This window comes from Microtus oregoni, unplaced genomic scaffold (assembly GCF_018167655.1).
Source record: "Microtus oregoni isolate MIOR12 unplaced genomic scaffold, Mior012 000012F_ref0000307, whole genome shotgun sequence".
Lineage (NCBI taxonomy): Eukaryota > Metazoa > Chordata > Mammalia > Rodentia > Cricetidae > Microtus > Microtus oregoni.
The window spans coordinates 36,972,445-36,985,918 of record NW_024543071.1 but is presented as its reverse complement, the minus strand read 5'-3'; the positions used below and the strand labels follow the sequence as shown (position 1 = coordinate 36,985,918).

The 13,474-nt window shown below is 40.0% G+C and overlaps 1 protein-coding gene across 25 annotated transcripts in view; it reads left to right on the top strand.

The window, feature by feature from the left end:
* Trpm3 (transient receptor potential cation channel subfamily M member 3) overlaps positions 1-13,474 on the top strand; it is an 804,706-nt gene that overhangs the window by 540,258 nt on the left and 250,974 nt on the right. For all 25 annotated transcript variants that reach the window (XM_041661180.1, XM_041661178.1, XM_041661173.1 and 22 more), the window contains exons 4-5: positions 9,766-9,979; positions 13,033-13,157. In XM_041661180.1, the coding sequence (XP_041517114.1) occupies positions 9,766-9,979; positions 13,033-13,157 (339 nt within the window). The remainder of the gene's footprint in view (positions 1-9,765; positions 9,980-13,032; positions 13,158-13,474) is intronic.

The window sequence follows — 13,474 nt, the reverse complement described above, 5'->3', positions numbered from 1 at the left end:
CGGCTGCTCCTATCTAAACAAAGAAGTGGTGCTGTCAGGCCTCCTTTTCTCCTTTTCCGAGGTAGGGGAATGTTTGCTTGCCAACCCGAGCCTCTCTTGCTTCCCAACCTCTCGAGCAAAGCAGCAGGGAGTTTGGACAGACAGACCTGGCACCCACTTCCTGTGAAAGAGGCCAGTCTTCATGAGAACACTGTAGGGTTAATTATTCTTTAGAACCGCGGTTGGGCAAGCCAGTAAACTTAATGTGTCTATGGGCCATCGTTTCTGAAAGGAGTCTTTGAAGCGATTTTTTAGCAAAGTCATCAAAACACTCCAGGGGCAAGAGCGACTTTCATTTTTTATTTTTTTTTAAATTAAGGTAAGATATAACATTAACTTTTTCCTTCAAGGCCGCCCAGGATACAGCTCTAGCACTGTCCACATGCCAAGGTGGACTGCGCACAGTGAGGCAGGTGGCAGGAGGACCAGACTCATTACTAAGATGCCTCCCGTTACTTGAGAGCTGAAGATAGGTGTCTGTCATACCACATGGGTAGGACAGCAGGGTACCACAGGCCCTTAAGCATCAAAGGCACTTGAGGGTCACAATCGGTGGTTCTTGACTTGGCACCAAATAACAAGGAAGGACGTCACAGATGGCATTATCTAAGATTGATATTTGGCTCATTCATTGGCTTTGATGAGCCCATGGGCATCCAAAGATCTCTGGATATATAAAGAGCAGTTATTCCACTGTGCAATGGGCCTTGGGAAAATTAATCTCCATCCCTTCTACCTACATTATAGGTAAGATAGTTGAAGCCCCCCCCCCCAAAAAAAGTAACTTCTTTTACCAGAAAAGGTTCTTGAACCCAACTTCCTAATGACCCCTTTTCCATTCTCTTTTTTTCTTTGTCACATGTACCCAGGACAAATGACGGCCACTGTTTTATTTGAAGTTGTTTGGAGATGATTGAAAGGAAACTAATTACCATTGTGCCTCTACCTTTTTCATAGGGGTTCTTAGAATTTTTTTGTAGCAGAATTTTTAAATCACTACTATTTAATGAGGTTCATTAAACTTGAAAGCCTTGAGAAGAAGGGAAGTCTTTGTAAAATTACATCTAGATCATTAGACTCATTTGCCAAGTTCTTTCAAGTGTTTGGTGGTGTTCAGAACGCAGTGTCCAAGCTTATCCAAGCTCCAGGAAAGTCCACGCTTTGCAGAGAGAAGCTATGACGTGAGAAGGAGCCAATCCAAGCTGATAGTGAGGGAAGGAACTTGGCTTCCTGCCCATTCCCAAGATGCATCCTACCAGATGACAAGCTCTAAACCATCCTGAGTGCTCTAAGGACCAGATCGCTCATAGGGACGTCTCATGACTTGCAAACCACCTGAGAGCCACAATAAGATAACCCTGTCAGCAGAGATAGTGAGATTTCTTGGAGACTTGTCTATTGAGGGCTCCGACATGATTTACAAAACGAGCAGACTATAGACTCACTTGTTTACAGATCATCTCTTCTAATTAACACAGAGCTGACTTGTGGGCCAGGTAAGGCTGAACCTAATTAAGGGCCTGCAGATAAACATCTCAAGCCAACCACATAATTCTCTTCTGGCTCTCCTCTAGTATTGACCCTGCCTACTCGATCATGTGGAGCCCCTTAGAACAGTTATCATATAATTTAGAAAATTATGCCTAGCCCTTGTTTTCACACTGAAGGCTATAACTGTTGAGCCTACAAAGGTGAAAGCCTTGCTCTCTGAGCTCTGGGGGAGGGGACCACATAGTAGCAAGGTTACCCCTGTTAGCGTAGCGTCTGTAACCATGTACTCTTAGAGGGTTTTAGGGGATTGAATTTGAGGTTTACAAACTGTCTCTCTTTGCATTCTGCAGATTTAGTCTGGGAGCCCTTGACTAACACATGCTGCATAGGAAATGGTTAAGTGGTTCTTTCTTCACACACATGAACAACCAATCACTGCCCTATGGCTAACACGAGCTTCCTATAGCCTGATGGGGCTGTGGAGAAACCTTGTGATTCCTCCACTGATTTTCAGTTTGCACCTTGTGGTTGAAGGCTACAGAGCTAGCAACAGGATCAGATGGTCTGTCTGAAATTAAAAATTAAGGTAGAAGCAGGGTGCAAATTAATCCTAGCACTAAGAAGGCAGAGGCAGGAGGATATCTGTTAGTGAGAGGCCAGCCTGGTCTACATAGCAAGTTCCAGGACAGCCAGGACTGTTACACAGAGAAACCCTGTCTTAAAGAACAAAAACAACAACAACAACAACAAAAAATTAAGGTAGAATATATGGTTGATAATTCCCATCCTAATTATAGGTATGTAAAGTATGGGAAGCTGAATCTGCTCAGGAAATTGTCCACTTTCTTGCTTTTAAAAAATGTCATACTAAATATTTCTGATAGAAACCCCATAGACTAGCCCCCATGACCTTTGTATGTGCTTAGTGGCATTTTATGTTATTTCTCACTACTGAGCTTCCCATTATCATTATTAATCCTACAAATACCTGATATCTGACACTGGGAAACTGCAAAAATAATGACACCTTTACTTCCAAAGTATTGAGGGTCATCAAACTGGAAATTTAGATGCATTGAATGCAACTCCAAATATTTTCTTTCTAGTGAGATTCTCTCTCTGCTGAACCACCATAACCATTAAACTGGATGCAAAGTCTCCATGGACTTGGGAAGCTGCTCTCAACAGATTTCTCTCTGGTGTGACACATTGCATTTGGCTGCAGCTTTAATTACAAGTACCCCCTTTATATGCGGTACAAAAATTGAGAAATGAAATGATGCTTGTCACATTTCTCAGCAGAGAGAATGGGCCTCATTTCCCACCATGAGCTTGAAAGAAAGGCATTGTGGAGACCGTTAAAACAGATTTCACAATGGTAGGTCCATTAATCAGAACAAACACTGCTTAAGAAGTACCAAGTGGTTCTTTATAAGAATTAATGATGGCTTTGCAGTGAAGGGGAGAGGATTTGTCATTGAACATTTCTAAGAGTCTATCCAGATTTATTATACCGCGGCCCATTTTCATTTTCATTAAAACAACTGGGCAATGTTACATGGATAAAAATCTAGGACTAAAGAGGCAATTGATGAATTAGCACAATCGAATGCTCTATGAAGCTCAAGTTGAGACAGCTGATAGAAGTTCATGGAGTTTTGTCTTTGCTTTGTTTTTTTTTTTTTTTTTTTGGTTGGTTGGTTGGTTGAAGGAAACAGTTTCCATCTCTCCATCTGCTCCCAAGTAGAAATGACTGCATCCTTACTCCATCCATTGTCCCTGTGGATATGAACACTGCCTGATGACACCCTGTGAACTCCATCACATTGATAAGTGAGCAGAAGCATTAGGATTGATGACATCGTAATAGCCAATTCAGTAGGAAAATCACCTGCTCAGTACAGGAACCCCAAGATCAGGCATAGCTGACTCTCTGCAGAGGTCATTAACAAAGAGAAGCCCTCATTGCCTATAGAGTCTCACAACAGGTAATTTCTAGTTTATTGTCTGGAAATTAAAGTGTGTGTGTGTGTGTGTGTGTGTGTGTGTGTGTGTATTTTCATGTGAAAATAGTGCTGAATTCATTGACCTCCACAGAACTCAGGAACATAAAACTATACAATTTCAACAAAATCTAGCTTCTGTCTTACACAGAACATTCCAAACGTCATCCATCTACTTGATGTGCACAGGCCTTCCAATGTCAGACGGGATACCTAACAGCAGGAAGAGAAAAGGACAGGTCATTACATAGATACACACCTTACTTGATCTCAGTTTCTCTTTCGATAAACTGGAGACCTCAAGGTCTATTGTAAAGGGAGGCCAAGGTCTTCTCCTACCCCCACAAAACTAGATTAGAAAATGAAAACTATTTTAAAAACCATGTGATTTGAATCAGTTAAATGCAGGCACACTATGTCTATGTTGAATGTAAGGAATCTTTACCCACTTTGGACTTATTGGAGCTTCTTGGCCATTACATCATCCACCGTTTAACCCGTACAGTAGCCTGTGCAGTGGTCAGGGTTGGTCTCCTTTAGCAGGTCAGATACTCACATTGTCCAAATAACCAATGCTGTTAGCATCTGATAATGGAGTGAGTCGGAAGTTGCTGAACAGCACCAAGCCAGAGTAATGCCTAGGTGACCACATTTGAAACACATGCTAGGGAGATGTGTGGTCATTTGCATTATGATCCCTTAGCAATTAATGACTCATAATGGGAAAATAGTTCATCATAGGCTGGTGGGATGGCTCAGTGAGTAAAGGCACCTGCAGCCAAGGCTGATAACTTGAGTTCAATCCCCGGGACTTACATGGAGAAAGGAGAGCACTGACTCTCACAAGCTGCCCTCTCACCTCCACACATATGCCATCCCCAACCCAAAATCAAAAAAAAAAAAATTGAATTGCTTCTCACGATGACCCAAATAGCTCCTAATTTCAAATCACATTAACAATTTAATAGGAATTGTTCAATTTCTCTGGGCACAATTAGTGTGAAGCTGCTGAGTGAGCAAGTGAGGTCATTGTTCTATACAACTGAGAGGTGTGGTGGGAACTCTGGTCTCTACATTCATAGGAATAGCATCTTAATAGTTTCTATTTAATTGAAATTTCTAGGTAACCTTCAAATGATGCTTAACCCAATGTTAATAAGAGTTTACCTCCCAAACCATTTATTCTAATTTCTAAACAAAATTGTTTTTATACCAAATTTCTTCTTATTTTATACCAAAATTATTTTTAAAAAAAACAAATTAGTATACTGATTTACTTAAATATTTGTCTTTTGTTTTCCAGGAGAGGAGCAGAATAAGTCATAGATTATGGGCAATAGGTAAAAGTCAAGGAAGTGGATGTTTGTGGTCTTTACCAGGTTCGGGATAGTTAGCTGTGGTCTGTGCAGAATCTCAACTTTCTCTGCTAGTCCTAGCCAAGATGGGTGCCATTAGTGAAGATGCCTTGAGTAGCTTGCCAATTGTACTTACTGTAGCCAGTTTCTTCCCCATCAACTCTTTGTTTTCCATAGAAAATTTAAGGGTATTTTACTTTCCATTGACTCCAAACCAAATACCAGACATGTTGCCTTAGTCCTTCCTTGTGCTGCTGTAGAAGAATATCTGAGAATGAGAAGTGTATATAGAATAGACTCTTATTTTTCACACTTCTAGAAAATGGGAAGTTCAGAGTTATGGACTTGTTGCCAGTGTGGCCCATTGTTCGCAAGAACTCATGTCTGTGTGCACACATGACCATCACCAGCAGGAACGAGAGCAAACACATCCTTTTCTCAGGACCTCATTCCTGCCATAAGAGCTGTAATCTATTCAGGAGGACAGTGTCCTCGTGACCTAACTACTCTCCAAACGGCTACACTGAAAATCACATTTTCAACCTAAAAAATTTAAGAGCACACTCAAACCATATACACACTATTTAGGTCTCTTATTTTGGGGCAGGAGCTGCACACGTGCAGACCCCAGGGAGCTGTTAGAAATGAAGATAGCCAAGATGTAATCCTAGACCTATTAAATCAGAGCCTCCATTTTTGACTAGCTTACCTATCCTGCGATTTTTACATTTTAAAGGTTAAAGGCCAAGCCCATCTACAGATGTCGGGGTTCATAGTGATTTTAACAATATGGCTAAAATAATGGAACAAATGACCATTGGATAGCTAGATATGATATCCCTGTGAGACAGCCCTTGTGCCTCCTCTCTGGCGCTATAAACAGAATAGTTGGAGGAGATGATCTCCAGATCCCCATGATTACATAATCATCTCTCATAATCCTGTGCCTACTTCACAGCAATATTGACAAAGCTTACCAAAAGCCATGGACAGCCAAAGGCAGCCTGTAGCACAGGTATGAAATGGCGCATAAAGGAAACATCCAGAAAGAACTGTCACACTGTGATTCAGCAAGAATTAATTACATTGTGTCAGCATGGGCTTGCAGTCTCAGGCAGTCACTGGGACTGAAGCGAACCTTGAAAGATGAGTATAGTTCCTGTGAATAACAGGGCAGAGTGCATTACCTTAGAACTTGGGGATTAGTATTAGAGTAAAATGTGCAGAAAACTGGGAAAAAATTGTCAGTAGTGAGGGTAAGGCCAAAATAAAGGGAAGATTGCTTGCCTGAATAGAGAATTTGAAAAAGATGCAATGATTTAAAATAAATACTATGATCAAGGAAGAAGTCAGCCCATTGACCCGCTGCTGTCTCATAGTAATCTGAGGTACAGAAAAGCCATAAGGAGGCTGTACCAGAACCCAACCTGACATCCTTTAAGGGAATAGACTGCTCACACAACTGTGGAAGGGGCCAAGACCAGGCCTGGATGAATGGAGTATCTTGAAAAATGCCTCCTAGGACTTGGAGACTAGTTGGTTTATGTAAAGGAAAAGGAGTAAGAGGCAGTTGCATCTTTAAGGCCAGGAAAAGGTTGTAGATTCAAAGCTAGGTACAGGACCTCTTGTGACCCACTAGTAGTGTAGTGTGTGCTTGGAAACAACATGGATCCTTTCTATCTCATTGGACATGATAAGGGAGACTACGAGATGGAACTTAGAAAACATATAGCTGGAATGCAGAATTTAGGCCCCACAGAGTGACCTTTTTGCCAACACTGGACCATATATATGTAGGATGCTGGGCTCATGTTATGTACAATGGAGCTCAAAACTTACCACCGCTTAGTGGTGTGAGTGAAGTATAAATGTAAAAGGCAGCTCATTTTGTTTGGATGTAATTGGCTCAAAGGTAGTCAATAATTTTGAGTTTTTTGAGATAGGATTTTATGAAGTCCAAGCTAGCCTCAAATTCACTATGTATCCAAGGCTAGCCTATGAACCCCTTAACATCCTGCCTCCACCTTACAAGTGCTGATTACGGCAACATGCCACAAACCTAGTTAATCAATTATTTTCTCTCCTGTACAACACTTTCAAAATTCTAAACATTTTAATTAATTTTCTCTGTGTATATATGTGTGCATATGTGTGTGAGCCATAGTGAGCACCAGAGGTCAGAGAAAAACTTTTGGGAGTTGGTACTCTCCTTCTACCATGTGGTCCTGGGGATTGCATTCAGGTCCTCAGGCTTGGTATCAAGGAAGTGCTCCTTACTGAACCATCTCAAGGGCCCAGAATTTACTTTGGTTCTTGTTATTTTTTTTATTTTTGAGACAGCATCTCTTGTAGTACAGGATGGTCCCAAACTTCTGATGCTCCTGCCTCCACCCTTCAAATCTTGGGATTACAGGCGTGCACTATCACATCCTGTTTATGCTTGGTTGGGTATCAACCAAGAGTTTCCAAAGGCATGCTTCTACAATATATCTGAGATATATCCCGCATGTAATAGGCACATAAGAATACTGTAATTTTGATTACCAATTTATTGCCTAATGTTTTATCTCTATCCATTTACACTATAAATTAGGCATGATTATTGGTTTATATTGTGTAATCAACATGACTTTGTATTTACCATGTGAGTTAACTAATTAGTTACACCCCACCTTGTGTTTGAGATCATCATTCCGGATCATGTAAGCTTCAATTTTACTTCAGTGAAAACTGTCAGAGGGAAACTCGGGGTTGGCATCCATAAAACGGATTTTACCATTTTCCTGAGCTCTAGACCGACTGGCCATTTCTCTTGGCTTTAATTTCCATTGCTGATGTTGAGGAGTGGATTTCCTTCCAGTCTAGAGCCTTCACAGATGGCTCTTTCTCCCAACCGTTTTGAGGGGGTGCTTTCTGTGACATATCATGACTGAAGTTTCCTGTTATTTATCCTGCCTAGGATCCATTGAGCTCCAGGATCTGAGAGTTGGTATCCTTCAGTATTTCTGAGACATATTCCGCCAATGCCTCCTCAAGCAGTGCCTCTTTCAAGGTTGTCTGGAATTTCTAACTCACTCTCCCGAGCATCTTTAGTTGATTTAGTTTTTCTGTGTCTTTCTTCAAACCTTCATCTTTCCAGGTCCATAGCTAATTTTTAGGAACCATTGTCAATATGTTCCTTTTCCATGCTAATTTTCACTTACAGTATTCACTTCACATTGTTCTAGGTTTCAAATGGCCATGGTCATTACAACTTCTTCTTCCTTGTTTTAATATCCATATATAAAATGCTGAATGTGTCTGTTCTGTATCCTATGACCATCTCACTGTCTGGGAGGGTCTAGATCAGCTATCTGTTGGTATGCAGTTATTCCTGATCTGGATTTATTACAGATTCCTTCACAGAGGGTCTGTGTTTGCTTCCCCTGCTTACCTGGAGCCATCATTCCACTCCACCAAAATTGATATTAATACACCACTTTCTTCATCTCAAACCACACTAAGTACTGATGGTGAACTTGTGTTTAGAAATGATAGAATGGGAATTCTTTTGTCAGCTCACCCAGAGCCTACCTCAGCATGCCATGGTGGAGGCATGCCAGTGTCCCTACAGCTTTCTTTCATGTAATTCCTTAGCTTTTCCTCCTAATGTTTCAGAGTTGAGGACTTTGATGTGTACCAGTTTTCCACAAACTCCCCCAGACTTCAGAAAGTCATAAGGACAGATGTTGAGGGGCTGCAAATTTTGGGAGAGCCTCTCAGATCCAGCCCTGCTTCATGCATCCAAGCAGACTTCCTTTCAGAACTGAGTGTCTGTGTATTTCATGCCATGTCAATAGTACATTTCACAAGATTTTCTCTAATTGCCTAGTATGTCAACTATGCTGTTGAACTAAAACCTGTGTGTCCCTGTATATGATCCCATATATTATCATTATACTTACAGCATAAGTTGTGTCCAGTAAAACCCTGATTTCTAGTAAAACCTTGGTTTCTGTTATATATTTTCATTTTCAACTATAGAAATAACTGGCATATTTTCTGTCACTGATCATTGAGAATTAAAACATTTAAACTGTGTGTGGTGCCACAGAGCTCTTGTGTCAGCACTTTGAAGACAGAAACAGGAGGATCACTATGTGTTTGAAGTCAGACTGATTTTAATAGCCTGTTCCAGGCCAGTCATAGCTACATAGTGTCTCATAAAAATTAAATAAATACAAATGGTTGGTTGATTGATTGACTGATGACAGATAGATACATAGGTAAATGATAGATAAGTCAGAGATACATAGATTTTACATAGGTAGCTAGACAAAAGACAGGCTATCTGAGATATATTTACAGTTATATATAACCTACTATAGCTTGATTTTAAATTTTTCATGTTATTCTGTAGAACTTTTGAGTCTTCTGGAACCTCAAAATGACAAGATCATAGAAACACAAAGACATAGCTGTATCTACATCTAGTTTATTTAAAGGGATTGATCATGTTGAAAATATTAGGAGTGTTTGAAGTATACAAATATGAACAATGAAAAAAATCAACATGATTTGTTTTAGACAAAAAGCTTACCAGGAAAATTGTGTTTAAACTGTATTTTATCAGGTAATATTTTAGTTGGCAATAACCTCGACAAAATAATAATTATAATAATATAATAATAATAATTTCGACACAACCTTTAAAAGCAGGGAGCCCTCTGTCTCCTGAAGCCCCTTTTGGTAAAGGAAATGATCCCTTCTCTTTAAAATATCTAATTTCACAAAAAAAAAAAAAACATTTTCTTCAAGTACAGCACATCTAACTATCACAAAGTCCAACAGCCCCAGGCAGCCCTACCCATCTTCCTAATTGTCCATCTTTATTCTAGTATGTTCGAGTATCTTTTGATACGAAACCTGATCTCTTACTACACCTGATGACCAAGGAATGGCAACTGGAGCTTCCCAAACTTCTCATCTCTGTGCACGGAGGTCTCCAGAACTTTGAACTCCAGCCCAAACTCAAGCAAGTCTTCGGGAAAGGGCTCATCAAAGCAGCCATGACAACCGGAGCATGGATCTTCACGGGAGGGGTCAACACAGGTAATCAGAGTGAGATGAAGTAAGGCAGCTGTGATAATATTATTCTTCTTAGCTGAAAACCTTAGACATAGCTATACAGATGGTTTTTAGCTAAAAAGAACTGCATATGAGAAATGGCTTTACTATTTAATGACTTAAAGGATTTGAATAAACGACTAATGGAAATTTGCAGGATGTTTTCAGTACGTCAAATTATCATGGGTATCCACTAGCGCTTTAAAAAATAACTTTTTGTTTTATTTTTTTTTAATTTATTTATTTATTAAGGATTTCTGCCTCGTCCCCACAACCGCTTCCCATTCCCTCCCCCTCCCCCGATCAAGTCCCCCTCCCTCATCTGCTCAAAGAGCAATCAGGGTTCCCTGACCTGTGGGAAGCCCAAGGACTGCCCACCTCTATTCAGGTCTCGTAAGGTGAGCATTCAAACTGCCTAGGCTCCCACAAAGCCAGTACGTGCAGTAGGATCAAAAACCCACTGCATTTAAATTGGAATGTTTGCCTTCGTAATTTATGTAATTTCCAGCTTGGTACCAAATAACTTCTTAAGTGTGTGTGTGTGTGTGTGTGTGTGTGTGTGTGTGTATGAAAGAGAGAGAGAGAAAGAGAGAGAGCTGTATATGTTCCTAACCACTGAACATCTCTCCAGACCCATGTATGTTTATAATGTTAAATGTTTCTTAAAATATTCTACACCAACAGATATTTAATTCAAAACTTCCTTGGATTTCAAATGCTTTTTCCTGTCTGCCACATAAATTTCCATAGTATGATACAGGCACGTAATTAAATCAATTCTAATAACCACTTAAAGTTAGGTTCTTGTCTGCAGAACATGATTAGTATGCAACAGATAATGAAGTAAACTTTGTTGCCAGAGACCCTGAGTCAGATATTCCTATTTAAAGCACACAAATGCCAGGTGTGGTGGTGCATGCCCTTAATGCCAAAACTCAGCAATGAGAGGCAGGTGGATCTCTGTGAGTTTGAGGCCAGCCTTGTCTATAACAACAAGTTCCAGGATAGCTAGGGCTTGAGAGAGGGTTAGGGAGAGACCTCCAAAAGAATAGCAAAAGTATTCTAGTAATTTTGTAATAAGCAAATACAAATGTGTCATAAGGCTCAAAGCCTGTACACATGGGGAAATTTGAAGTTAGTGGGATATCCAGAGTATATAACTCTAGACCAACTAATGTGCTCTTATTAAACAATAATTGAGTTTTAGCTTGGATGATGCTCGAGTGATACCAAAACTAAAATCTCCTACACAGCTAGAATTTGTGAGCAGTCAGCACTCAGCTAAACAGGCGTGTTTTGGCAGTCAAAACTGTATAGATGATCCACACCCAGTAATGTGTTATAAAGCCCAATCCAGCCCATCAGCTGGCAGCATCTTTGGCTGACCTGCTCAGTCAGCTCTTACTGTTGATCCTGTAAAGAAAAATTTTAGTGACTATTCAGATACTAGCCCCCACATTTTTGATTCACTAAGTAAAAAGTGCTTACTTATAATTATTTTGTCTTTTGCTTTCCTGGTATATAGAGAGACCCGCCCAATGGAAGACTCAAAAGGCTCAGAAAAAATTTCAACCAATTTTCTATATTTAGAAAATTGGATTGCTAGTTGGGTTTCTTCTTTTATGAAATGTATTCAAAAGCAGAGGTGGGGGATTACATCCTAAATACTAGAAACCAAACAACTAATGTCTGGTTCAGAGTACAGAACTTTAATGATGGCTGTTAAGCGTGGTGGCAGGAAGAGAAAACCAAGGCAGACAAAGAAGCATGCTGTAAAGTTAGATGTGTTTTGCATATTATATTAATATTTATGGATTTCCTCTTTTTTGTCCAAAAGTTGTGTTCAGAAATATTTTTACTTAGATGATGCATTGGCAAGCTAACAGGTGAGAAGGGCCTCTCCCAGGCTCGCAGTAGAGCGCACTGTGGATTAGTGCTCAAGGAGGTTTATCTGATTCCTAGAAAGAAACTCTTTTGGTCTGATCTCACGTCTACTTCACAACTGAGCTATTGAAACACATATGACGTCTCCACTGTGACACTGCTGGGCATGTTCTGCCTGGTCAGTGCATGGTTTCCGAGCCCTTATTTGGAGTCAGCCAGTCCCTCAAGGCCCACAAGTTGACATCAGAGGGCATAGCTCACATGCTGCTATGAATCATTAGAGAATGCAACAGTGCAATCTGGAGCTGTTGGGGACTCACAAGCTGCTCTGTGTGCAAGAAATCATACTCGACTTAATATTCGTAGAAGGGAGGGCACCTGAGGATGAATGCTTCTTGGGGAATGGGGAGAATGTTGATGAGTGTAAATTCTTAGAAAATGTATCTTACAAGTCATATATAGAAACATTTGCTCAAGAAGGGAGCTAAAGGATTAGAAACTGTCTATCCTTTAAATGCTTTCTTAAAATAAGATCAGGTTCCCTACTGCTGCAATCTGAATTCCCTTGCTTTTAACTGTGAAGCAATCATTAACAGAAGGAGGAAACAAGGAGAATGGTGGATATTAAAGGTGTGCTCACACGTTTTAGCATAAATTTGCCATTGAGTAAGACAGCATTATTACTATGCTTTCCACATTATGTGATATAAATAGAAAGAGGAAACTGAAGTTAATAAAATCTTAGGTAAATTACTACAAAAATGACCCTAATTCTTTCACGGACTGTGGAATAAATTAACTTTTGTGCTTTTTATTCCAAGGATGCGAGGATATTAATAAATCACTATGCTTACAAGAAAAGGGTCCTCTAATTATACCATAATTGTATTTATTCTTTGCTGACATTAGATATTCTCTTTTTCCATGTGTGTTAAAGAAATGCATTGTTTAAATTTTTATTAAATCTGATAAATATATCTGCATGATAGCCACTCTTATGAAGTCTCTTCTAAACGTAGCTTTTATAGAAATGTGTCAGAATTGTATACCCAACACTCTCCCCCAAGTTACAGGCACTCATTAATTTCCTGCAGAATGGTAGGAAGGTCACTGCCCTTAAAAGACAAAGTTAATCCCTCTCTCTCTGCTCCTAGGAGTCATTCGTCATGTTGGAGATGCCTTGAAGGACCATGCCTCTAAGTCTCGAGGGAAGATATGTACCATAGGTATCGCCCCCTGGGGAATTGTGGAAAACCAGGAGGACCTGATTGGAAGAGATGTAAGTCCTGAGGAGTGTTCTATTATTTGACTTCTCCTAGCAGCTGTAATACATCAGGATGATACTTTTGAGTCCAACTCTCAAAGTCAAACTCATATTATGAAAGGTTTACTAAAAGATTTCTTTGTTTCCAAACTCTATGTAGATAAGTGCCCTGTCAATTATCCCAACTAAGAAAAGTCAAATATAAGATAGACCAACTGCTCTGCCTCTGCTCAAACAACATATTCTTGGCATGACAACACCAACCTGTGTTTATCCCATGTAACATCGGGCAACATGAACTAGCTGGTTCATCAGGGAAGTAGTCCAATAAG